The sequence below is a fragment of the Physcomitrium patens genome, chromosome 15, assembly GCF_059467195.1.
Source record: "Physcomitrium patens ecotype Gransden chromosome 15, ASM5946719v1, whole genome shotgun sequence".
NCBI classification, from domain to species: Eukaryota; Viridiplantae; Streptophyta; class Bryopsida; order Funariales; family Funariaceae; genus Physcomitrium; species Physcomitrium patens.
The window spans coordinates 4,254,608-4,282,561 of NC_143424.1; the positions used below are offsets into that span (position 1 = coordinate 4,254,608).

The 27,954-nt window shown below is 32.8% G+C and overlaps 1 protein-coding gene across 1 annotated transcript; it reads left to right on the forward strand.

Moving 5' to 3' along the window:
* LOC112292257 (uncharacterized) lies at positions 1-5,291 on the forward strand. The gene is made up of 5 exons (XM_024540561.3): positions 1-516; positions 697-1,823; positions 2,331-3,843; positions 4,018-4,169; positions 4,908-5,291. Exons 3-5 carry the CDS (start codon positions 2,331-2,333, stop codon positions 4,986-4,988), a joined length of 1,746 nt encoding a protein of 581 aa, XP_024396329.1. The 5' UTR covers positions 1-516; positions 697-1,823; the 3' UTR covers positions 4,989-5,291.
* The last annotated feature ends 22,663 nt before the right edge of the window (positions 5,292-27,954 follow it).

Sequence of the window (27,954 nt, forward strand, 5' to 3'; positions counted from 1 at the left end):
CATCAGCTTATCGTTCAACTCCATGATTGCCAATCGACCCACCTCTCTCTCTCGCGATTTCGCACTTTACCCTGCCCTCGAAGACGAAGAAATTTCAGCTTTAACTAGAATGTTCTCATTCTTACTCACAACTGTAACGATTGGTGTCATATTTGATGGCACCCACCTGCACAAGAAAGGAAAATCTCAACTTCTGGCGACTGATTTCTTGTCAGCCAACACTCTGACCGTCGCCTGGCGATGATGGTTTTGAGTATGTTCAAATTCCAGGAGGTTTTTGGGCGTAAACATTTTGAGACTTTGTGAGAGTTGCTCGATAGAGAAAGGTTGTTCTGGCCGGAACCGTCGTAGTCCCCAACAATCCAAAGTTGCCAGAAGCTCTTAGACCTCTTCCCTCGACGCCGACGCTGAAGCAGCAGCCGCTATTGAACACCCATCATCAACTCCACTGTGCCAAGCCACTATAGTAGTGTAGAATACAGGTGTAAGGACTTAATAAGCGCTTGTTTATTTTAGGTCCTGATCCACCACTTGCCTGAAGTGCTGTTTTTATTTGTTTTCGTTTTTATTTTTCTTTCCGTCCTTCCTTCTTTCCTTTCTTCCTTTCTTCTGCTTCTTCTTCTTCCTGTTCTTCTTCTTCCTGCCCTTGTCACAAGCTAGACTAGCTACCTAAGTTCCCTTTTTTATGCTCTGCAGGTGCTCGTCAATGGAGCTCACCTTGGGACCATATGAAGGACAGTGTACTGCGGGGACTTCCCCTGTAGTGCTATGGTATGGTAATCTCTGTGGTTAATTTTCGTGCCGAGGATTTTCGTGTTTTGAAGTGTAGCGAGTTGGGGGTAGTGTCGTTTTAAGCCATGGGCTGACATTACGGCGGTTAGGGGTGATGAAGACGAAGTTGTGTGATGGTTTGAAGATGGCGAGGTGACATAGGACAGAGTGGAGTGGTTTCAGTGCGGGCTTTGGTGTCGGTGAGGGAATGCTGACGGATTTGTAGAGAGTTGGGGTAGGGGAGTTCGTTGTACTGATGATTACCCTAGCTTTGGGGAGCTATACATGAGAAGATGAGCTCATGACGGGGCCATGGAAGGGACGGAGACGAGCGGAGGGGAGCGACAGCGGGGACGGGGAAGAAAGAACAGGTGTAGAGGAGGGGATCTGTTTGGCTCCTCCCAATATTACTTGCGCTGGTCGTAGTATCTTACTCGGACGGTGCGCGTAGTTGTGTGTGTGTGTGTGTGCGTTTGTATCATATTTTATCTATTTTTAATATCTCTCTCGCTCTCACAATGTTTCACTGTGGTTCACACATGGGAGTCAAAAGCTTTGGGCCATCTCTTTCTGGCGTTGAACTGAAGTGGTTGTACTCAGAATAATTCTGGATTCTAGAGGGCTTGCAAAGTGAGGCACTGAATGTGGTTTATAAGAAGTCGGAACCTAGTTGGCGAGGTCAGGGTGGACTTTTCTTATCAGTGACGTACCAGGTTTCATGGCCTATTTAGTCTGCTGATGTGCTTGGTGGAGCTCTGACGCTCAACATCTGATTCGGGATGTTAGGAAAGGAGAAACTGGAACAACGCGTACTTCGTGCTCCGTGTCTCGGGTTTGTGACTCGTGAGACAGGGTGTTTTAGTGGATTGGAAAGTTGTTTTGAAATGTGTTAATGTGGGCACCGAGTTCTCTATCCGCAACTTATGGTTGGTAGTCTGACTTAGTTACAACCTGCTATGATGGAATTCCTGGATGTCCTACCTGTAGCGCTGCGTCGTTGATGACAAAAGCTTCTGAAAGACGAGACTTTGGTGCCTTCTACCTCTCCCCAGGTTGAACCTCAAACTTTTGTTTAATTTTGCATTCGTTTGTTCTGGATTCCAATTCCGATGCATAGTTTCTTGTGCGAGAATCTGAGCGATGGGTCAGAATTTTGAACAGTGTCATCTGAAGTATTTTTTGATTACAATGGGTAAGCATATTTTATTCTATCAAGATCGATGTACACGTGTCTCGAGGAGATTGAAAATCATCCCTTTGTTCCGAATATTGTAGGATCTTGCCTAGTGTGTTCGCATTATTTGTATTAAGATTGCCCAAGATTCGTCGGATTACGTGAGATTTTAGGCGTGCGTTCTTTTACCTGTTGGATTGGTTCCATTAAGTAACGATTTCAAGCATGTAGTTACTTGTATATTTGTCATCAAATTCAACTCGGACTTTGATCCAGGAGAAAATTTGTTCTTTTTCCAGACATAGTAATATACGACTTATTGTGAAATTAGACCTTTTGTGATGCTCAATTGTCTATTACTTGATACGATTTATTACTGATGCAGATGGCACGAGGTGGATGCTGTTGGAGTGGGCCATTTTTCCTTGGCTCCTTGTCCCGCAAGAACAAAAAACGAATCGTTCCGGCAACTAGAGTACACGATGGAACGGCACAGCCATCCGATCCCCAGGGCCAGTTTGCCTTCCTACTTGCACCTCCTTCATCTCCAGCGTCTTATGCTAATTCCATGGCTCCATCTTCTGTTCAGTCGCCGTATTACCCTTCATCATGCCCTGTTCCTCAGGGTGGTGGCTCAAGAATTCCTCTAGAAACACAGTCTAATATGTTTGCTGTGGGTCCTTACGCACATGAAACAGCGCTTGTCTCGCCTCCAGTTTTTTCTACATTTACAACTGCTCCCTCAACAGCTCCTTTTACGCCTCCGCCTGAACTTGCCGCTCACTTTACCACTCCCTCTTCTCCTGATGTTCCTTTTGCAAAGCTGCTAGCATCTTCTTTCTCAGACCAACGATCTACTAAACGGGAACCGGAGCCCCCTTACTCTGCCTCACCTTTTGCCTCCCCTGATTACTATCAACAAGATCACAGTCAGCAAGATGACTTGCAGGTTGGATATCAGTTGTATGCAGGAAGTCCCCTTGGTTGTTTGATTTCCCCTGCTGGCACCACCGGTGAGTCAACTCCATTTGCTGGGCGTGGCACTATTGGTACTAATACACCTCATGCAGAAGGTGACAATCCCACTCCATTGACTGTCCTCCCAGCAGTGGTAAGCACGCTACCTAACCTTGAGCACCAGGTAGCCGAGGGACTTCATCAAAGGAGTATTCTAGATTCTCAATGTGGGCCAGGAGAGCCTCTGAATGACAGCGGCAGAGAGCGACATGGGAGCTTTGACAGTCACTCACGGTTCATGGGAGCCATGATTCATGAACGTGATCCATCTGATTCGGCTTCACACTCGTATGGGCATGAGCAGCACAGTGGTAGTTTGAGTGGACTTCATGAGGTCTTGGAGGGACGGAACAGGCACAGGAAACTAAATCAGGACAAGTCTTCACGATTCACAGGTCTGAAAACCCAAGAGCAGGAAAAGGATGACGTTCGCAATGAGGATTTACTTGAACTTCCGATGCTGTTGGGCAGTGAAAGTTCTCAGGGTGGTTCTAGGGCGTCACGTTCTCCGAATAATAGAAGTAAAGTACAGAGCAAAGCAGGGAGCCGGGTGGAGAGCAAGGCTGGGTCTGATTCTTTGAAAGAGTGGGACCGCAATGAAAATAATTTACTGGAGTATGCACTGAGCTTGCTCGAAGGAAGCGACGGGAAAAGGCCGGGAACAATCGGGTGGGCGCCTGTGGATACCTCGCTTCCTCGAGAACCTGAAGCTTCCACTCAGTCATCCTCTGACTTGAGTAACGGGACCGAAGAAAATGAAACGGATCGTGTGTATAAAGGTGACCAGAATGGTAAAAGCAGCAGTGAAGGTTTCCAGGAAGCAATATCTGCGGGAGCAATTGAGGAGCCTGAGGAAACAGTTGTTTCGGCTGAAAACCATGGTAGTGATCCTGAAGATGGAAGTAATCTGTGAATTAAGCTCAGTGGCCTCAATTGATGAACTTTATGGTGGCTTTCCATCTTGTTGTGTCTTGTATCTGCCAAGAGTTACCCTGTCCAAACTTGTTGACGATTTAAGTTGTGTATCTAATTCTGATACCCTTGCAAACTTATAGATTGCAGTTCGAGATACGAGTCGCTTGTCTCTCAATATGAGCAGCTATCAGTGGCATTGAAGGAGGCAGAAAGGAAACAACTAGAGAAAGATCGTCTTGCTGAAGAAAGAGAGCAACAAAAAAGGCATCTCACACATTTGCTGCAATCGGGGGTATTCATTCATTCTGCTATGAATAGTTCTTTGTGTCCTAAAGTTAATTTTGGGCAAGCTAAAACAGTATGAGGTCAGGAGCATCACCGAAGTGATGTCTTCCCTAAAAATCAACATTTGAAATCAAAAGAGCCCAAACTTGACACATGAGTGACTGATTCGCAGATATGTTCAAAGATAAGTAATTTTCTGTCTTAGTAAAAGTCTGATCAAAATATGCCATATGTGAATCAACCTATAAATACATACAAAACTACGTCGGTAGTTTAATAATTGTTCTCTCACAAGTATTAGAAACGTAAGATAAATTTGATGGTATTGGGAATCCATTGACTATTTGCTGATGGCAGAACAGGTAGTTGATTTCATCCTTCGACGTTGTGATATGGGGAATTTTATATTTTTTCTGAAAATGAATTTTCTCGTTGGCTAGGAGTGAGTCCCTCGTGATGGATTATTAGACGTTAAAGCCCATGCTTCTGCTTTGGATTAGTATGTGATCCTCTTCTGACACATGGATGGCCTAGGGTTACCACATATGCTGTTGGAGGTTTGATAGGCTTCTCTATATTAATGTATTACAAGCAATTCTACCGTGGAGTTTGTTTGTTTCCTTTTGTTCATTGTAGAACCGCCACAATTTTCAACCAAAGTAATACCTTTCTTTCAAGTTAGCTTGTGTTTGTCTAAGTCATCAATTTGAAGATTTTAACTCGTGATATGCTCTATATGATTCAGGGTTTACAGAAACTTGTGGGGGATTATTTAAGGGCTGGCAACGAAGTGGGCAAAAACAAGAAGACCAAAGATGCACCATGATACAGGAATTCTTCTCTAGCTCATCAGCCCCTCAATACATAGGCATTACATGCATAAGCAATAACAAGTGCTGGTGGTCAATCTGGGCAGGACATGGTAGTCGCTAACGAGCCCTAGATCTGTTGGACAACTACACGCTCCAGGCACCGTGTTTGACCAGAGATTTGAGGGTTTGAAGCCTATCAATACTCTTGTAGTACGTTCACCTGGCGACAAAAGTTGTTGTCATCGCACAGTATTTTCGCTGTGTACATTGCTATTTGAAACTGCAATTTAATATTCACTTCTTATAAGCTTTGTTCACCCTTGTTGCAGGAGTATCTTGAGTCGAGCAATGCTATTCTACTTTAGTTTTGCTGAAGAAATTTCACCTTTTCTCAGCTCAGTCAGTCGGAAGTATATTTTCTGTTCCGGTTCCTATTTATGTGGTACACGGAACGTCCTGTTATTATCTTCGGTCCAGAATCTGAAGTATGTCTCCCACCTTCATATCAGATCTCTGACAATGAGCAACCTTGCTTAGACTTGAGTTTTTTGTATCATGTATTGATGCGTTACTTAATTGGCAAGAGTAGCGTCCTCCTTTGTGTCAGTTCTGCATCATTTATTCTCGCTTCCATTTACTTAAGTTCCAGACTATACACCATTGTTTCATGTGGGGCGATTCTCACAGAAGCTATTATTCGGGTTTAAGTTTGTGGGGACTTGTACATTCGAGATAGCCATGAGGCATCTTGGATTCTCAAGTGGCTTACTCTTCAAAATCATATATCGCACTCATACCCATATCTGTACTTTTATAGATGCATTACTTGAAATCTTTTACTATTCTAGGTCTTCGTCCAGTTGAATTTTATTATAGTTTTTTTATTTGTTCATCTTTCTTTCAACTTAGAACAAAGACAAGCGGGACATTCAGTTTTTTTATGTTGATAGTTGATAAATGTGCCCAAGTGTTGCTTTAGTACATAATTTTTCACACTTGTATGTGGATGAAGCCAAAAAGAAATTAGTATCTGATTCAATTTTTGAAAACAAAATGTATCTTGGAGATAGATTATGTAACTTAAATTGACTTGATTTGATTTGATTTTTAAATTTTTTTAACTATTATATTGAGGATCAAGTTTGATTAAAATCAATGACATCCTTGTAACAGTTTTTAGAGAGAAATAAGATATGTTATTTTAATAAGTTGAGTAAATCTTTAAAATAAAACTACAACAGTGATAATATTTTGATACCCAAATAAAATAAAAAAAATTAACAATACATCTAATAATTTATTTTTATTCTTATTTTTTTGACACAAATGGTGGTTGTGCATGTGCGCAAAATTAATTTTATTTATTTGTATATTTTATAAAAATTATCACAAAATAAATCAACATTTTCATTAATTTATTACGTTTGATGTTTTACAAGGAATTGATACGTTGACAGAGGTTTTTTCAAAATTGACCAAGTTTTGGTAACTAGTTCCCTCTCTCCTCTTCCTGGTTCCAGACTGGGTTGTAGATCTCCTCCCTTCTTCCTTATCTTGGTGCTGATTTTAGACTTTCTCTCCAACTTTTTAGTTCCATTGCCAAAAGAAGGAGGAGAGGAAGTTCAAGCCCCTTGCCATGACAAGGACGAGGAGAGAGGGGCCTAGTTACCAAAACCTGGTCAATTCTGTAAAAACCCCAATCAATGTATCAATTCACTATTTTATATTATTAAAGTCAAATAAATGATTTTTTTTTTTTTTTTTTTTTTTTTTTTTTTTTTTTTTCTGGATTTCTAATGTCTAAGAAAATATACATATATAACTTAAGAATTTTAATGCCTAAATTTGGAGGCATTTTTTATACTTATAATTGCATAAATATTCAAATTAATTAATATATGATTAGTTTATTTATTTAAAAAAACATAGTGGCAATTGAATGAATTAGATTTTGAAAAATCATTTAAAAAATAAAAGGACTTTTACCAAAAAAATAAAATTATATCTACTATATATTTTTGTTCTAAAATAATATCATGTAATAATTTATATTGTTGTCTTTTAGAATGTAACTTGATGGATCTTATTTATTTATTCTATTTCTTAGTACATAAGTTTTATAGTGTGAACTTATTAATTGCATAAAAAATAAAAATAACACTAAAAATAATTTAATTTAATTTAATTATATAAATTAGATAATTTAATTATTTTTTTTATTACTAATATTAATATTTTTATGTATATATATATATATATATATATATATTGGTTATAACTATGTGCCAAGTTTTTTATATTCTTTATTTGAAATTTAATATCAAATAGTTGTATGTTTTAATTAATTTAATAAGATTTAATTTTATTTTCTAAAAAATATCTTCATATTATTTGTAAGACAAAATCATTCTACTATCATACAATTTCAATAAAATAGAGAAATTCAATATAAATTCATTATTATTTTTAATATATAAATTTTTTTCTTATTTATAAAATTTTAGATAAAAAATATTTTAAAATTTATAATATTTTTTCTAAAACATACTTTTAATATTTATGTTATAATTTTTATAAATACAAAAATATTTTAAAAATATTCCAAAACATAACTAGAGTAGATCCATTATAATTCATGCATATATCTATATATATATATACATATATATAGATAGATTAAGTAAAATATTTCAACTTGAATGGTATTTTAATGTAAAATTATTAATGTTGGATTGTGTAAAATTTGCATTGCATATTAATATTTGAACTAAATTCGATTTTTTTTATTGGAAATTATTAAAAAAGAAATCAATCTTAAAAAATTTCTTCTTAAATTTTTTTTAATAAAAACTATAAAAATTAGAATGGTTTAGTTTAAAAGTATATAATCAATCAAAATTTATTTAGATTTTTTTATTAGAATCCATATTTAAAAAATATTGATTGATTTATTAAATAGAAAAAATATTTTTATTTAGATAATATTTAAATATAATTTTATTAAAAATTATCTAAATTTTATTTCTTTTATTTCTAATTTTAAGCTTATAATTTTTTTTTATAACCTAATAAATTATATTATTTTAATATTATCAACTATATATATATATATATGAAATATTTTAAAACATCCAAGTTGCCATATGATATGGCATCTATAACCATATTATATCAAATAGATGCTTTTCATCTAAATTTCATTTGTTAGAAGCATTTTTATTTATTACTATTAAAAAAATTTGACTTTAAGTCAATTAGGATTATTAGTATATAGATATAAAGACTATTTGACAAGACATTCTTCCCTAATCAACTATTATGAATATTTTTGAATTTTTTTTTCTTGTGCTTTCTTAAAGATAGTGGTTAATCATTTAGTTAAGCAATTGAAGTTCTTTTTAATCTTTATATTCTTAGATTCTTTTCTTCGAAGTTGCAACTTTGTATATAGATGTAAAAAAAGCCATAAAAGTCACCTAGTTTCAATTATTAGTATATCTTTGGACTTTTGCTTCAACATTTAGAACATAAGCCTTTTTAAACACATAAAATATGATCTAAAAAAAGCTTAAATTATATAAAATTGAGGACTATTAAAAGAATTAAATATGACTTCTTATTATTGTCAAGGAAATGATATTGTCTAACATGTTTTTAATAATTACTATTAAACACATACATATTCATTCTAATAGTTATTTAGATAATATGAATAAATAGAAGTAAATAAAAGTAGATTAATTTCATAACATCTATTAGAAAAGCTTTTTAGAAGCTTTGTAGACATGATTTCACCTTTATATATATTTATAGGTGATTAATAGGTTAGAAACTTGGCCAACAAATTAGCCACATATTGTACGTATTAGTAGTTTATGGTATAAGTTAATGATGTGGCATACATATAGAAAACTTGCCTTGTAAGTTAAAATATGTCTTTTGTAAATTAGACATATGTTGGAGGTCTTATAAAGCTTTGTCACATAACTCTTAAGTAGATGGTATATATAGAAGGAAGAGTGAAGCCTTCATTCTTGTTAATTTCTTTCTTGCTTATAGTCTAATTTCAAGGGTCTCTAATTTTTTTATCTTTTGGTAATATTCATTCTAATTTCTTTTTAATATACATATTTTCTTATTTCTATTTTATTATCTTACTTTGAAAAAGTCTCACTCGTTTATTTGCCTTCATCAAGGTCTTATCCTTAACAAATTCATAAGAATATATTTATAATATTAGAACTTTGTCTCTTCTTGATTAAGAATGAATTATTATTTTTTTAATAAAACATAAGCACATTAGAAGTTGCAGATTATCCACTTTTAAATAAATATTGTTTTTAGAATTTTTTTTGTTTTTCAATCTTTTCTATTTATCTTGAGAGATGTTAGATATCTTCTTTTCTATTGTGTAATCATAATAGAGCTAACTAAAATGGAAAATATAATGGCACAAATGCAAGAGCAATTGAGGGAGTTAATGCTTGCTATACATCAATTCAATTTACCACCATAAGAAATAATAAGATTGACAAATAGTGAAGATATAATAATGATTGGAAGTGCTTCAATATCTAAAAAAGATCATGCTACTCTTCCTATGATAGAACACCATTCAAGTATTAAAGAATCAAGAAGTGCCTTACTAAAGAAGTTTAATGGCTCAAGATTAAAATTTTGAGGATTTATCAATTAAGTACAGTTGACAATTAAACTTCAATCCCAAAGCTATTCAATTCAAGGATCATAAGTCAAGTTTATTAGCATATTTTTTTTAGGTTTTACGTTATCTTAATTTTTATCTTTTTTTGAATAATATAATCTTATATTAGATAATTTAGAAATTTTTTTAACAGAGTTTTGATCTATGTATAAAGAACATAATATAATTTGTGTTGTAATAAATAAGATCCATATATTGTAACAAAACAATCAATCTATAATATTATATGTTTTATAATTGATATCAAGTAAGATGTTGCAATCATTAGCCAATGTCTTTATAGATTATAATATGAGATAAAAAATTGATGCTTAATTTATTTAATCTTTAAAGTAAAAAAATTCACTTTATCACGAAGTGTGATTATTGAATTTTTGAATTCTGATCTAAAAATGGCATGAGTGGGCCTTAATGTTATTTCAATTCAATGGCAGTACCAATGTCTTTTCAACACATACATTTGAAAGTAGAAGATATGCAAATTGATGCAATATGTTTTAAATCTCTCAATGAATAAGAAAAGATTTATCATTCTCAAGAAGAATTGTGCTTATATTTTAGAGAACTTAAGCACACTACTTAATATTATCCAAAGAAGTGATGCAACCACAAAATGAAAAATATGGCTATCAAAAAAGACAATATGATAGAAAACAAGTTTGTTCAGCTATAATAGGAACCATGTAGCTGAAATCTTATACACTACCTAGTGAAGGTCTTATTCTCTTTTCAAAATCCTCTCTTTAATTTATAATAGATGTTAATTTAGGACCTAAATATTACAAAGCCTCTTTCTTACTAGATTCAAAAGTCTTAGCTTATTTTTTAGATGAAGAGTTTGTTAAAAGACATGACATACTTTTAACAAAGAAAACTTAAAATGTTCATGTTGAAGTTATAAATGGTCATTTGTTGAATTCTAGAGATATTATTTATAAAATCTTTCTTATAAATATAGTAATTAATGGTCATAATAGCTTTCTAATATTTAATATCATTAGATTTTTTTTTCAATCTAATTATTTTAGATTTATTGAGGCTAAAAAAATATAATCCTCAAATAGATTAGAATTCTTTTCATCTTATCTTTTCTAAAAATATAACTAAGAGTATTATTAATCAAGTATAAAGTTATAAATTTTGTATAATAAAACTAATATCTATAGGTGCAAGAGCTTTCTTGCAAGCTATTAAAGAAATATCACTTATGATATTTATTCCATACTTTTTTTTAATGATAGAAAGATTTTAAGTGACATTTTAAGTCAATATTAAGATTTTAAAGATATTTTTGAGAAAAAATGCATGCTCTCTTCTAAAATAACGTTCTTATGATTGTTCAATTGACCTTTAAGAGGGAGCTCAATCACTATTTGAATCAATCTATAGTTTGTGAAAAAATAAATTGGCTGAATTTAAGAAGTATATTAAAGAGAATTTGGCAAAGAATTTTGTATGCCATTTCAAATCTGTAGCTAGTGTTCCAATCTTATTTGTGAAGAAAAAAGATAGATCATTGTAGATATGTATTGATTATTAAGGATTTAACAATATCACTATTAATAATAGGTACCTTCCATCTTTAATATCTAGACTTTTTAATCAATTGAATTAAACTAAGATCTATATAAAAATAGATTTACAAGGAGCATATAATTTTATATACATTAAAAAAAGAGATGAAAAGAAGACTATATTTTGAATTAAGTATAGACATTTTGAATATAATGTCATGCCTTTTGGACTTATAAATTCACCATCAACTTTTCAACATCTAATGAATAATTATTTTTAAAGTTTTTGAATAATTTTATTATTTGTTATCTAGATGACATCTTAATCTACTCTAAAAATATTAAAAAATATGAACTTTATATTTTTTGTGTTATACAAACTAAGAGATGGAAGATTTTATGCTAAGATAAAAAAATATGTATTTTATACTATTCAAGTTGATTTTTTAAAATAAGTCATTTTAGATAATGGACTTATGATAAATCCTTAGAATATTCAAACTATTACACATTGAAAGATTTTGAAGACAATAAGAGATGTTCAATGTTTTTTAAAATTTGCCAATTAGTATTGGATCTTTATTAAGATTTTTTAAAAAATTATAGCTCTATTTATAGGTTTGACTTATAATGAAAAATTTTAGTAGAATTAAGAATTGGAAGTAGCATTTGAAGCTTTAAAGACAACCTTGTTTTTGCACTAGTCTTGTATTGTATCAACTTCTTTAAGCCATTTTTTATAGAAATAAATGCATTGAACTTTTCTTTAGGTGCTTTATTTTTACAAATAGAAATGGATGATAAAATTTTTCTAATAGCTTTTTATTCAAGAAATTTTTTAGCATGTAAGATCAACTATAAGATCTACAACAAAGAACTTCTTATAATTGTGGATTTGTTTCAAGAATGGTACTATTGTTATATTATGATTTCACTACTATGTAAAAATATATATATATATATATATATATATATATATATAATTTATTATAAAATATAATAAAATCTATATTATTAAATTTTATTTAATTACAAAATATGATTAAATTGCTCCTTTGAAGTAATTAGTCTAAAATGGCTAGTATTGAGGTTGATTTTTATACTAGTAATAGTTTTTATATATTTAGATCTATCTTTATTAGACATTGGTGATTCTTAAAATCTTATTTTATTTCTTTTATTTGATATTTATTACAAATATTATGTAAAATTTATTAGAAAAAAGATTAGAGAAGGATTTTTGTATAAAAAAGGATAGTTAAGCCAACCATATAGATGAATGGAGATGGATGATAATAATTTCTATTCTTATTGGCCAAGAGTCATGTCCAATGAGCTTCAAAGAGGCTGCTTGAGGCCTTATTAGGGATTAAGGTTATTCTTTTAAAGACATTCAAATATCAAGGATTAGGGTCATGAAGTTTAGAATTTTGGATCTAATTTTGATGCAAATTGTGTATGATTTGGAATTTTTGTAAAGGAGACATAGGTGCTAAAAGTTGAGGTGTTGATTTTGTACCTATTATCACTCTTTGAAGCATAGTGCATGCATACAAGGGACTTTTGAAGATTGGATTGTGTGGTAAAAAAGTTGGTTTAAAGGACCATATTTTGCATGAAAAAAGCAAAAGATTTGGAGTTGATTTAGAAGATCAATTAAAAGTGTTTAAAGACAATGCTTCTAAATTGAACTTAAGAATAAATTCTATATTATTTTAGAAATTTGAAAAAAATTGAACACTTAGATCAAGTGATATGGAATTCTAAAGTTTATAAAAAAAAAATATTTTAAAGAAAAAAATATTTTCAAAGGACTTTGCTATAATTTGAATATTTTATGTAAAATAAAAGAATTTTTGAAAGCCAAGACTTTAAAAATGGATATATGAAGCTATGATAAATTTTGATATACATATGAATAAAAAACCTTATGTATAAATATTTTCAAATATAAAAGGTTTTTACTAATAGAATTTTTTTTTGATATTGTTATGTTTATTTTTCTTTTTTACTAAAAATAAATCACTTATTGGAGCTTGGTAAAAAAATAATAAGATTTATTAGATATTTTTTAAAATAATCTTATCTTGCACCAAAAGAAGGAGATTCAAATTTTGATCAATAATATTCAATTTTCTTAAAATTAGAGCAATTTTATCTTTGAGCAATAATATCAGTATTAATTGTTGATTCAATTTTTTTTAAGGAAGTTCAATCAAATATTTCCTTTAATCTTTTTATTTGTGGTATTAAAAAAAATTATTTAAAATCTCATAATACTTCTAAGTTTGAATTTAAAAACAATCTACTCTATTTTGAGGATTGCTTATATGTTTTATAAGTTGAAGCACAAATATGTATTTTCTAAGCTTGTCACGACTTCTTAATATCAAGATATTTTGGATACAATGAGACTTTGGAGCTGATTTTTAGAGATTTTTGGTGGCTTCAAATATAAAAGTTAATTAATTTTTTTTGTATAAATATGTGATTTTTGTTTATGATAAAAAATAAAATTCCTCAACATTGACTATATAGACTTCTTTAGTTATTATTTATATTTGTGATAGTAGATTGTTTTACCAAGATGACACATTTTGTACCATATATAAAATCTATCATAGGTGAAGAAATGGCTAAGCTTTTCTTTGACAATATCTATTCCTATGATGGATTACTTAAGGATATCATATCAGATAAGAAGACTCAATTTATATCAAGATTTTAGAGAATTATTTTTAAGATTCTAAAGATAGATATAAAACTATCTTTGGCTTTCTACCCTCAAATTAATAGACAAACATAATACATAAATCAAATTTTGAAGCAGTATTTAAGATTTTACATCAACTACTAATAAAATGATTAAAAATTATTTTTTTATTAGTAGAATTTTCTTATAATAATACAATATATTTTTCTACTTAATAAATGTATATATATATTTTTTATTAATTCTGATTATCATCCATAACTTGGTATTTTTGACTTTTTAAAAGTTAATAATCTTATGCCAAAAGATTTGACAAATCATTTTTCTGAGCTACATACAACAATGAAAGCTCATCTAAAATAAATTCAAGAACAATAAAATATCAACGTGGATGCCTATTACAAAGAACAACTTTAATTCTAGTTCAAAATAAATACTAGTCTATGTCACTCTATCTCAATCCATATTTCTTTACTTCAGTAACAAACTATTCCATCTCAAACTTATATCAACCTTTCTTAACTTATATCTATAATTTTTTTTATTATTCTAATAAATTAAAATTTTATAATATTTTATATTATTCTTACATATTATACTACTTTCTAATATGAAATTGGATAAGACATTATGATTTTTATAACCTTCAAGCTCACATAATTAAGATAAAGATCTTCAACAATAACATATTTTTCCTTGTATAGATGGCAAGATACAATGTATTTGGTATTACAACTTTGTGTCAATAAAATCAACCCACTTTAATTACGTTTGATAGTCTAGTAGAATAAATTCACTCATGTAAGGTTGGATGCCTTCTATTTTTTAATCATTATTTATTTATGATTTTATTTTATCAATTTTTTTTATATTTATTTATTTATTTTATTTATATTTTATTTTTATATATTTATTTTATTTTATTTTATAATTAATTAATTAATAATTATTATATATATTATTTTAATTAATTAATTAATTATTTAAGCTATCTAACAATCAACTTGTGAGAGTTTTTATATGCATCACTTTCTTCAATAAAGAATAATTATACTAAAACATTGATCACAATACTACTATTGCTTATTATCACATAAAATATATATACAAGAACCCTTTCAAACTTGTTGTTTAACTACTATTAGAAATTAACCATCACCTTACAACAATATGGCAAATCACGGCCAATCTACCATGATTATCAACTCCCAAGCTATGTCTTGTCTTTGTCGCTACCATATTGTTTCTATGTCTTTGCAACACTACTGCTTTGATTTTTGCATGTACAGTGACAAACAAAACCAAGTACAAAATCTGAAGTGCCAACTTTCAAGAGCAATTACAGAAATTTTAATGATTGCTTTATAAATCTGAAAGTTACATGGAATAATACACACAGTCTTGTACACATGAACAAAGTTGTACATCAAATTGATAACTAAACATCCTTCTACAAAGTCAAATCAACAACTATGTCTTGTACTCGGTATTGTTCAAAGAAAATCTTCAAACTTCAATATTTAGTCCAATAACCTTTTGCTTCCAAAACAGCTGAAATCCTTCTTGGCATACTTTTGTATAGTTTCTCACAATCTTTTGCATCAAAACTAGGGTAAATACTACAAACATTCTCCCACAATTCTTGAACACCTCTTGGCCTTGGAGTGACTTGGCTTAAACGCTGTTTGAGAAGGGCCCAAAAATGTTCCATTGGATTCAAATCTGGAGATTGAGCTGGCCATCGAAGGAGCTGAAATGGCTGTGAAGAGACCCAAAATTGAACACTTTTTTCCATATGTTTGGGATCATTATCATGTTGAAAAATCACCTTAGTAGGATCTAAGTTGTAATTCTGTGTGGTACTTTGTAAGTAGGTTTCTAAATTTTTTTTGTACAAGTGTTGCTCCATTCTACCTTCAATTTGATACCAAGCACCCGGCCCAAAAGCAGTCATACAACCCTAAATCATAATTGAACCACCACCATGTTTGACAGTTTGACTAACATGTTTAGGTCCAGGTCGTTCTCATTTTCTCAACCAATACCAAGACCTATCATCTGAGTTGATTAGGTTAATCTTTGTCTCATCACTGAAAATAACCCGTTTCCAATCATCAACGGTCCAATTTTTGTATTTATGAGCAAAACTCAACCTTGCAAGAACATGTCTTTTGGCAAGTAGAGGCTTCTTTTGTTGCACACAAGCACCCAAACCAGCTTCTCTCAAACCACGCCTCAAGGTGATGTTTGAGAAGTGTTTACTTATTTTATCTCGAAGTTGTTTTGCAGTTGCGCTTGCCGTTTTGAGACAACCAGCAGTGACAAGGTGCACACCAAGTCGCTTCTCTTGCTCTCCTAAAACCTTTGGACGTCCTCCTCTTTGCTTTTCTATTTCACCACTAATCTCCCTCCTCAGATGAGCTACTAAAGACTGACTCATTCCAAGTGAGTCTGCAACTTTTCTTGTAGAAACACCACTCTTAAGCTGCACCAATGCTTGGTGCTTCAATGATTCACACAACCGAGGCATAGAAATACAATTGACAAATCAACTTTCACTATAGATAGTACACAACAAGAGAAACACAACAAATAAAAAATGTCCTCAAATCTTGTAACAAGGAGTGTACATTGAAATTTCGAAATTCAGCAAGAAGAAGCAATCAAAACTGAGTACGCATGTCTGTGTGCTTCTACAACACTTTTCTCATAAATTCTACCTCAAATGATAATGAGATTTTTCATCCATGTAGAAGACTGGATGAATATACATAATAAAAAAGTAATTCTATCAATTGACTTATGTGTCAGTTGGAAGGATCAATGAACTATGAGTGTTCAGATTTTGTACTCGGTTTTGTTTGTCATTGTATAAAAAAAAAGATATGGATCATAAAAAAAACTATTGACATAACTTGCTCAGTTCCAAACTATCTAGACCAAAACTTATAAAACCTAGATTGAAACCATTTAGAATAGAATATGTGCAACATAGATTAGAACCATCTAGACGAAAACTTGTACAAAGTAGATTGCCTGAAACAAGACTTGTCTATTTCAAATATCTAAGATCCTTCTAATCCACAACAATATAAAATCTCATCACAAGGTAGAAAAAAATGGATAAGAATAAGAATAAACAAAATTAAATAAAATGGAATATAGAAGACAAAACTAAGTAACCAAAATTAAAATAAAACAAAAAAATACAAGAAGATTGAAAATCTAATTGTATTAAGAAAAAAGGTCCAAAGCCATACCTGACCAGATAGTCTATGAGACTATGGCCAGTCCTATTTATACTTTATCCTACTACCTTAGACTTTTTAAAATATTCTTAGATAGATCCCACTTAGATAACTAACTTAAACTCCTTTTTGAAGGTTCCATAGTAGGTCCTACCTAGATAACCATCTTAAGCATTTTTTAGAAGGTTTGATGGTGAATTCCATCTAAATAACTTTTCTAAATTCTTTCTAGAATGTTCCACAATGGCTCTTATGTAGTTTACTAACCTAATCTCAATTCTAAAAACTTTGATAACTGCTCAAATATGGTTCTAATTTTCTATCTCTATGTGTCACTGATACAAATATCTTATTTATATCTTATTACAGTTAATTCTCCTCTACTAATGCGGAACATCTTTGTTTTATTTTCGATGGTATTTCCAAATTGTCTCTTGGCAATGGATGAGGTTTTGTGCAAGAACCTATATTGCATCATAGATGGGATAGCCTTTCTAAAGAACTTTGTACTGAAGTTGTAGATGTCTATTGCCATGGTGAAAGTAGTTATGCTCTAAAATATTATTTACTTCATAGTCTTATTGATCATCAACTACTACTAGTGGTGGTGATGGTTGATATCGATCCAAAAAGTGCTTTGGCTTAGTATGAAATTCATTCAATTGTAAAACATGAAAGACTAGATGGACTCGAATATATAGCAAAAGCTCGTGGAAATATGCAACATCAAAAATCACTATAGAAATACAGAAAGGTCTAAGCCACTGAGATGGTAGTTTATGGATTTTGGTTGATGTAACAAGTGGCAAGTTGACGTTAGAGAGTAACACTTCATGACCCTCTTGAAAGGTCTTGTGTTGCCGTTGATTATTGGCATATTACTTTTATTGATTTTATGTGATAAAGAGATAATGCTGTGCCTCTTGTAAGGCTATTGTAAGCTCTTGTATAAATTCCTCTATTATCGGATTATTGGTATTGATGAAATAATAGAGAAATACTGACATAATCAATTACTGATCAATGTTAAGAAAAAATTATGAATGATAAGTACTTGCTTGAATATTATCATTGTAAGAAAATTCCAAGGCATCAAGTATTCATCCAAATCATTATGATGAACCATCACAAATGCCCACAACATATCTTTCAAGTTCCGATTTGTACACTTTATTTGTCCATCTATTTGGAGATAAAAGGTGTGAGTGTAAATTTCACTCTTCAACTCCAATTACAAGATGGCCTCAATTAAGAATTACTTATAATTTTTGGTGTGAAGTAAAATATGCAATTGGCAAAAAACCCAAGAAGAACAACCACAATACAATTGGAAGAAATGAAATCAAGTAATTACAACACCCAAAACTAAGTCACAATCTGTTCACTATATTTTCATCCAATAAAAGTAAAAGTAAAAAGTATAAAGTATATTTTTAGATATTTAATTTTATTATCTTTCTAATGACATAAGAAACATATAAATCCGAATTACTAAGAGTAAGTTATGAAGTTTTAAAGATAGGAAGTAAATAATTAAAAAGTGAAGTCAAAATATTTTACTTCAAGGATAACTTGATTATTGATCAAGGGTTCGAGCCTCACCAAGGCTCACATGTAGTGTATAAAGGTGTCTAAGAGAGGCCACAAGACCTTAGTCTTATCCTCCTAACTACCTTCAAGGTACTACAATCCACATAGGACTTGTGCACTCCCTTCCTACAAGGACTACACTAGCTACTGGTCCTCCTATTTTCTAATAGAGGGACCAATATTTTTGTATTTTTGATCTCATCTAGGTATTCAACAATACCCAATTAGCCTAGGAACCTTGAGTGGCCTTCAATTCTTGCTCCATTTCTTCATAAAGGCTCCCAAAGTGGTAAAACTTATTTTTACCAAGTTCTTAAAAATTGCTCTAAAAAATACTATATAAATTCTAAATAAATTCTGAAAAATCCCATAATATTTCCATAATGCTAATATCCACTTAATAATATATTTTCCTACCTTGGTGATTTTTGATAATAATAAAAATTAATTTAAATCCACTATAAATCCTATTTTTTATATCGATAATTAAAATGACATGAGGTTCTTTCTCATGCTTCTTCTAACTACTAATATTTATAGTTTTTATAAGTAGTACATATAGATAGAAGAACAATATAAATATTGGTGTTACTAAATAATCTTTAATATTCAATAATGAATAAAAATACTAAATCAACGAAGATAATTACCTCCAAGACTTATTAAGACTCGATTTCCACCATTAACATTCTAATTTTTTGTTTCTCTAAGGATTTCTATACTATTCACTATATATTATGATTTAAAGTATTCTAAATGCATATTTTTATCTTTAGATAATAAGTAAGTCAATTTGATGATTGGCACAAGGTTGTAAATATGACAAGTTGTTTGCTTAGTAGCTTGAACAAGGCTTATCAAAAAATTCCCGTAAAGCATGGATTTTGATTTGAAACAATGATAAAAGTTAATCCATGGTGACGAAAGATAATATCAAAAAAGATTCATGCCATCACAGAGGCATTAATATCCAAGTGCATTGTGGCTAAGAGAAGTTGCTTCAAGAATTGATCTACAAAGACGATAACTATATTATAATTATGAGGTATTTGCAGCAAACACATAATGAGATCTATAGTCATCTCTTCCCAATATGCCGTAGCTGGGAAAATTGGCTATAATAATAGATCAGACATTATGTTGGATGCTTTATTACATTGACATGACTCGCAAGAGTATACAAAAGCTTGGATATCATAATGTAAACTTGTCTAAAATCATATTCTTGAGATTTGTACTAGAGTCTTTTTTTATATTAAATATCAAGATATTGAGATATCATGTCTTTCTTGAAGTATGCATGTCTAAAATATAACCTTGTTGAGTACATAAATTCCCTTCTTGAAATAGAGCAAGCCATCATGAAGACTATAATCTTGATATTATATATTACCTACCTTCAATTGATCATTAACCATCTTGAAATAAACATTCCAATGCATAGCTTCCTTACATTCTACTTCTTTGGTTAGATTTGAAGTGACACTAATAATGGTAGAGACTTCTATCTTATCTCTCGATTTGTCCTTCAACTCTTATCTCTACGATAAGCTAATGTCACGGACATGTATATTTATCTCAATAATTACTTATAAGATTAAGTAAAAGTAGGTAAAATAGAATAATTTTATAAAATCTTCTAGTCAAGCTTCTTAGAAGCTTCATAGACACAGTTTTGACTTTAGATATATTTATAGGTTAGAAACTTGGCCAAAAAGCTAACCATGTATTACTAGCTTGTGGAACAAGTTATGTCTGTATAATAGCTTGTGGAATAAGCCAACTACATGGCGCATACATAGATAACTTGCCTTGCAAGATAAAACATGTGGCTAGCAAAGTCAACACATGTTGGAGGTCCTATAGGACATCGCCACATAGTTCTTACTTAGATAGTATATATAGAGGCAAGAGTGAAGCCTTCTTCACTCTTGTCAATGCCTTTCTAGTCTTAGTCTTGTTTCAAGACTTTCTAGTCTTCTTGTTTTTGGCAATAGCCATTCTAGTTAATATTACATCACCTTTTGAGTGACTTTCTAGTTCTCTTCAGTGATAGAAGAGTGTATTGAAGATTCTCTTTCTTCGAGAGTCATGTCCTTGACAGTTTGACAAAAGTGCTAACATATTATTTCTGTCTTGTTTTAGAAATGAGTGGATTATCCCACTTCTATTGTTGTGTTTTGAAAGTTGCGGACTACCCACCTTTAAACAAAAAGTCTTATTTTCTAATACTGATCTTTTTCTTAAAGAGAGTGAATTACAACTCTTTGTAGGATTTGTCTTTAGAGATTACGGATTACCTTCTTCTAATTTAAGTTTTGAATTCATTTGAATAGTCTATAGAAGGAAAGATTATGGATGCTACTATCAATGGAAGTGAGAATAGATTTGCAACTATGGCAAATCTTCATGAGCTTGTGAACACTCTAAGAGTAGAAATCTCACATATTTTTAACGTGAATCATAGAAGTACTAGGCCTACGCCTATGGAAGAAGTTCAGAGTGTGTGGCAAGAAGTTGTGCAGTTGAAAGAAGCAAGTAGATCACCATCACAATCAAATCCAAGGAATTTTGCTTCTATAAGTATAATAGGGACAAGGATTAGTATGCTTGAGAAGTTTGATGGAACAAGATCAAAATTTTGAGGATTTTTACAACAAGTTAAGTTCTATCTAAGCTTCCACCCTTTCCAATATCCTAATGGATTTACCCAAGTTGGATTCATAGGCACACTAGTATCAGGAAGTGCTCTCTCTTAGTTTGTACCTCTAATGAAAAAAGATTAATGACTCTTTTATGATTTGAATTCATTCCTAGAAGTATTTATGGCCACATTTGGAGAAAGTGATTGAGAATCACTAGCAGAGACCAAGCTTTTATCTTACGACAAGGATCACGATCAGCTACTATATATGCTGACAAATTCCAAAACCTTGCTTGTGACATGGACTGGAATGACAAAGCACTTATCAACCAATTTCGATATGGATTGAAGGATAGTGTCAAAGATTTGTTATTAACAATGCCAAAAGTAGAGTCTTTGGAAGAATTTATTACTCAAGCCATTACATGTGACAATTGTTTATTTGAAAGGCATCAAGAACAAAGATTTGATTGGAGAGGAACAAGTCAAGTAATGGTGGCAGCTCTCAATTTTTTTGAAACATATTTATCAAAGTCGGAACAAATGCAAATTGATATGATACATTTTAAACCTCTCACAAAGTAGGAAAAGACTCGATGTCGCCAAGAAGGATTGTCTTTATATTATAGAGAAGCTAAGCACACTGCTCAATATTGTTCAAAGAAGCAATGCAATTATAAAATGAGGAGCACATTTACTAAAGAAGATAATGTGTCGGAAAATAAGTTTCTCCAGCTACAATAGGAATTGAGTGACTGGAATCATGTGCAACACTTAGTAAAGATCCTATCCTCTCCTCAGACCCATCACCTTGTTTTATAATAGAAGTATATTTAAGACCTAATAATCACAAAGTCTTTGACTTCTTAGATTCAGGAGCCTCAACATGTTTTATAGACGAAGATTTTGCCAAAAATCAAAAAATATCTTTAGTGAAGAAAATTAAATCCGTACATGTAGAGGTCATAGATGGTCATTTTTTGTCTTTTAGAAATGTTACCTATGAAACTATTCCTTTAGATATAGTAATTAAAGATCATAATAGCATAGTAGTATTTAATATAATAAAATCTCCCTCTAATCCAGTTATTTTAGGATTATCATGGCTAGAAAAATATAACCCTCAAATAGATTGGATTTCTCGTAACCTTAACTTTCTTAATAGTATAATCCAAGATCACATTAGTAAAGTAGAAGTACGTAAGTCTAGTATATCCAAACCTTTATTAATAGGTACAAAAGCTTTAATGCATGCTGCAAAAGAAGGATCATGTTTTGCTATTTATGCTACACCTATTTCTAATAGTCAAACAACATCGAGTGGTATTCTTAAGCAATATTAAGAATTTCAAGACGTTTTTGAAAAGAAGAATATACATATTCTCCATGAGCATTGACCTTATGATTATTCAATTGATCTGCAAGAAGGAATTCAACTACCATTCGGACCAATCTATAGCTTATTGCACAATGAGTTGGCTGCATTAAAAGATCACATTGATGAGAATTTGGCAAAGAACTTCATATGCCATTCTAAATCTCCAACCAGGGCACCTATCTTATTTGTGAAGAAAAAAGATGGATCTCTACGAATGTGTGTGGATTATCAAGGATTCAACAAGATCACCATCAAAAATAGGTATTCTTTGTCTTTGATTTCAAGACTTCTTGACCAATTCAATCAAGCAAAGATCTATACCAAAATAGATCTACAAGGAGCATACAACTTAGTTCGTATTAAAGAAGGAGATGAATGGAAGACTCCTTTTCAAACTAGGTATGGATATTTTGAATATAATGTCATGCCTTTTGAACTCACAAATGTACCAACTGCTTTTCAACAACTTATAAATGATATTTTTCGTGAATTTTCAAATGATTTTGTTGTTTACTATTTAGATGATATTCTAATCTACTCTAAGAACACAGAAGAACATGAGCTTCATGTTCGTTGTATGTTACAAAAACTTAAAGATGCAAGATTATATGCCAAGTTGGAAAAGTGTCACGGACACAAAATACAGACTTGAAATCTAGCAAGAAGTTCAAAAAGAAGTGACAGAACTAGATTAAACAGATGAGTACAAAAACAACACCAGAAAGGTGAGCTAGAACTCCAAGAGATGTGTTGTCAAGACTGAAGAACTCTTTAGCCTCGATCCCTATATATACTCCTACTTAGGAAGCTTCTTGAGCTACTTCTATTAACTAGGAAGCTTCTAGAAGGTTCCAGAGGCTTCCTTTCTAGAAGGTTCTAGAAACTTTTCGAGCTACTTCTATTAACTAGGAAGCTTCTAGAAAGTTCCAGGATATTCCTTTCTAGAAGCTTCTAGAAACTTCTCTTCTAGAAGGTTCCAGAGCCATCTTTTCTAGAAGCTTCTAGAAACTTCTCTCTAAAAGGTTCCAGAGGCTTCTCTTCTAGAAGGTTCTAGAGGCTTGTTTTCTAGAAGGTTCTAGAAACTTCTCTCTAGAAAGTTCTAAGGAATATGTCCCTAACATCATCCCCTCCTTTAGCTTCGAGGTCTCTGAGAAGCAATGTTGTTGATCAGTACCAACGCAAGAAAATGAAGATCTGTCGCATAACTTCTGCTATGAACTCCAACTGTTGTTCACAAGGTAAGTGGTTCATCGACCCTTGAAGCCAACAGTAGTGGCTCACGCCTTCGACTTCTGACCAAGCATGAACTTCCGTGTCCTCATTGTGAAATTGTCCTGCAAACATGCCTTCTAGTTGACCATCGTAAGCAGGCTCGATCTCAAATACGATCACCAGTGATCGATTACTCGGTATCCTCCGTCGTCGTCGTGGTACATGTAGTTCTTCATCTCGGGATCGCCTTCGTGAGCTACTCGGTTGCGATACTCTGACTGGCATAGTATCTATCTCTTGGCTATCCATATCAAAAGACCAAACTACGATCTATCTTGGAGAAAATAACTACATCAACTATGAATTTTGCTGGTGCTCTCCCCTTTTCTTATATTGTTGGGAGAACAAGCTTCTGAAAGAAGCTATCATCGAATTGATTTAGGTTTATCGGGATGTCGTTGATGAAACTCCTGTACCTTTTGTGGCGCATTCACAAGATTTTCAGCTGGCTCCCACGTTCGCTCATTAATGTCATAGCCGCACCAATGAACAAGATATTCTAACTTTCTCCACCTTCGCCGTGAATCCAATACCTTTTCAACCTTGTATTCTTCATGGTTCTCGATTTCAATACTAGGTGGCGGACATTGCACTCTTCTAGGAAAAGATGACTCTTGATAAGATTCCAACAGAGAAACATGAAAGACTGGATGTACCTTCATAGAAGCCGGTAACTCCAGCCGGTATGCCACTGGATTAATTTGCTTCTGGATGATAAATGGTCCCCATCTTTGATAGTCCAACTTATCACATGGTCGCTTGGTCTTGATATTTCGTCGAAGAAGCCAGGCTTTGTCTCCAACTTTGAAAGTAGGTACTGGATTCCGAAATCTATCTGTAGACATCTTATAGGATTCTTGAGCGGATTGTAATTGAAGCTTCAACATAATTTGAAGCTTTGATAGTTGCTTCGCAAATCCTTCAGCTGCTGGGTTGTTATTTGTTGACGGACTCAATAAATCAAGCTTTGGATGATACCCATAGTTGGAAAAGAATGGTGTTTGTTGAGTCGACGCATGGAGGATGTTGTTATATGCAAACTCGGCTAGCGATAGATATGCAGTCCAATCGTCTTGCTGATAGTTGATGCTGCATCGTAAGTACTGCTCCAAGACTTGGTTCACCCGTTCCATTTGGCCATCAATTTGAGGATGAAAAGCTGAAAAAAGCTTGATATCCACCTTCAATATCCCAAAGAGAGATCTCCAAAACTTTGACACGAACAGGGTACCTCGATCTGATATGATATCATCTGGTAGTCCATGATATCGATACACATTATCGAGAAAGAGTCTTGCTGTGACTTCACTGGACGATGTCTTCTTACAAGGAACAAAGTATGCCATCTTCGTAAGCCGATCTACCACAACAAAGATGCTGTCAAATGAGTTTGATGATGGCAAGTCCGTGATGAAGTCCATAGAAATTGAAGACCATGGTCGACGTGGAATTGGCAATGGCTGTAGAAGTCCATAAGGGCGATGCCGAGGATTCTTAGATCTTGAACAGATGTCACAAGAGAGAACAAAATCTTTCACATCCTTCCACATTTGGAGCCACCAAAAATCTCGGGAAATAAGCTCCAAGGTCTTATTGAATCCAAAATGTCCCGCAGTTGGAAAATCATGGCGAGATTGAAGAACTCGGAGTCGTGCTAGTCCTTTTGGAATGTACAATCGCTCTTCAAAGTATAAAAGATCTCCCTCCACCTTGAACTTGTCGTCATTGGTACGTTGCTTGATATCAATGGCTACTGAATCTTTAATGGTCATAACACGTACCTGGTTTAGGAAGTCAGCATCAAATGATACAATAGTAGCACAAAGTTGAAATCTCTCTGGCTTCAATAACGTTGTACATTGTTGATCAAACGCTGCTTCTCCAGCCTTTGATGCAAGATACGATCTCCTTGATAAAGCATCGGATAGTCTTTGCTGCCTTCCAGGTCGATAAGTGATAACAAAATCGAATCTAGATAGCGACATATTCCACCGAGCTTGACGCCGATTTAAAACTCGAGCCGTCATGAAATACTCCAAATTCTTGTGATCCGTATATACGGTTACTAGATGTGCAGCTCCTTCAAGAAAGTGACGCCATTCTTTGAAAGAATCCACTATAGCAAGAAGTTCCTTATCGTGGATCTCATAATTGATTTCAGCAGCAGAGAACTTCCGAGAATAGAATGCAACTGGATGGAGCTTCTTATCTTCACTCATTTATGAAAGCACAGCTCCCAAAGCAAAATCTGAAGCATCAGTTTCTAAATAGAAGGCCTTTGTAAAGTCTGGATGTACCAAAATTGGAGCTGTAATAAATGCTGTCTTCAAATCTTGAAACGCCTTCTCCGCCAAAGGTCCCCATTCCAACTTATCCTTGCATGTTAATCGAGTGAGAGGAGCAGCAACTTGAGAATAATTCTTGATGAAGATCCGATAGAAGTTAGTAAAACCAAGAAAGCATTGTATGTCTCTAACCGTCTTCGGAACCTCCCAAGACATGATTGCTTCTACTTTCTTGGGGTCCATCTTCAAACCTTCTGTAGTCGCAATGAACCCCAAAAATTCCATCTCCATCTGGTGAAATAAACACTTTTCTAATTTGGTATATAGTCCTCGCTTGCGTAGTTTCTCCAAGATCAAACGAACATGCTCCTCATGCTCTTCCTCGTTTTTAGAGAATATTAGAATATCGTCCAAGTAGATGACAACAAAATTGTCGAGGTGTTCTCGAAAGATGTCATTCATCATATGTTGAAAAACCGTTGGAGTATTGGCAAGACCAAAAGGCATGACATTATATTCGAAATGACCATACCTTGTACGGAATGCTGTCTTCCACTCATCTCCTTCCTTGATTCGTACGAGATTATAAGCTCCCCTTAGATCAATTTTTGTAAAGATCTTCGCACGTCCAAGTTATTCTAAGAGACTAGAAATCAAGGGCAATGGGTAATGATTTTTCTTTGTTACCTTGTTGAGGCCTCGATAGTCCACACACATCCGTAATGATCCATCTTTCTTCTTCACAAATAAGATGGGTGCTCCAGCTGATGATTTTGAATGACGAATGAAGTTCTTGGCTAGATTCTCGTCGATGTACTTTTGTAACTCTGCCAACTCCGTTTGCGATAGATTGTAGATTGGGCCAAAAGGTGGTTGTGTTCCTTCTTGCAAGTCTATGGCACAATCATATGGTCGGTGTTCCGGTAGTATGTCGGCGTTCTTTTTTTGAAACACGTCTTCAAAATCTTTATATTGCTCCGGTATACTTGCTGTTGAGATCTTCTCCTCGGTAGTTGGAGCCGCATAAATGACAAATGGAGTGCCTTCCTTAGATGATCTTATAAACGCTCTTGCTCCAATGAATAAGGATTTCTTTTTTCGAGGTTTTTTACTAGGTTTTTTCTTGGGTGGTTTTGTGGGAAAAGTCATCTTCTGCAACCTCCAATCTATCAATGGATTATGTTTTTCCAACCAAGAAAGACCAAGAATAATAGGATTTGATGAGATTCTAATAATATTAAAAATAATATGACTACTATGGTCTTTAAACGTTACTTCTATAGGTTTTGATTCATGGGTGATGCTACCAGACAATAAAGGTCGTCCATCTATGACCTCAACATGAACAGGTTTTGATTTTTGTACTAAAGGGATCTTATGACGCTTTGCAAATTCTTCGTCTAAAAAACAAGCAGATGCTCCTGAGTCTAGTAGTGCTAAGGTTCTCAGTTTTTGAGGGCCGATAAACAGAGGGATTGTAAAACAAAGTGCAAGTTAGGCAAAAAGAAAGGAACCTGATTGTTGTTGGGATATTTCATTGTCCAGCCGCACGGTTCCTACTGTGGCTGGGCATCCTCGTTTCCCTGAACAAATACTCCCCTAGTCTTGACTAT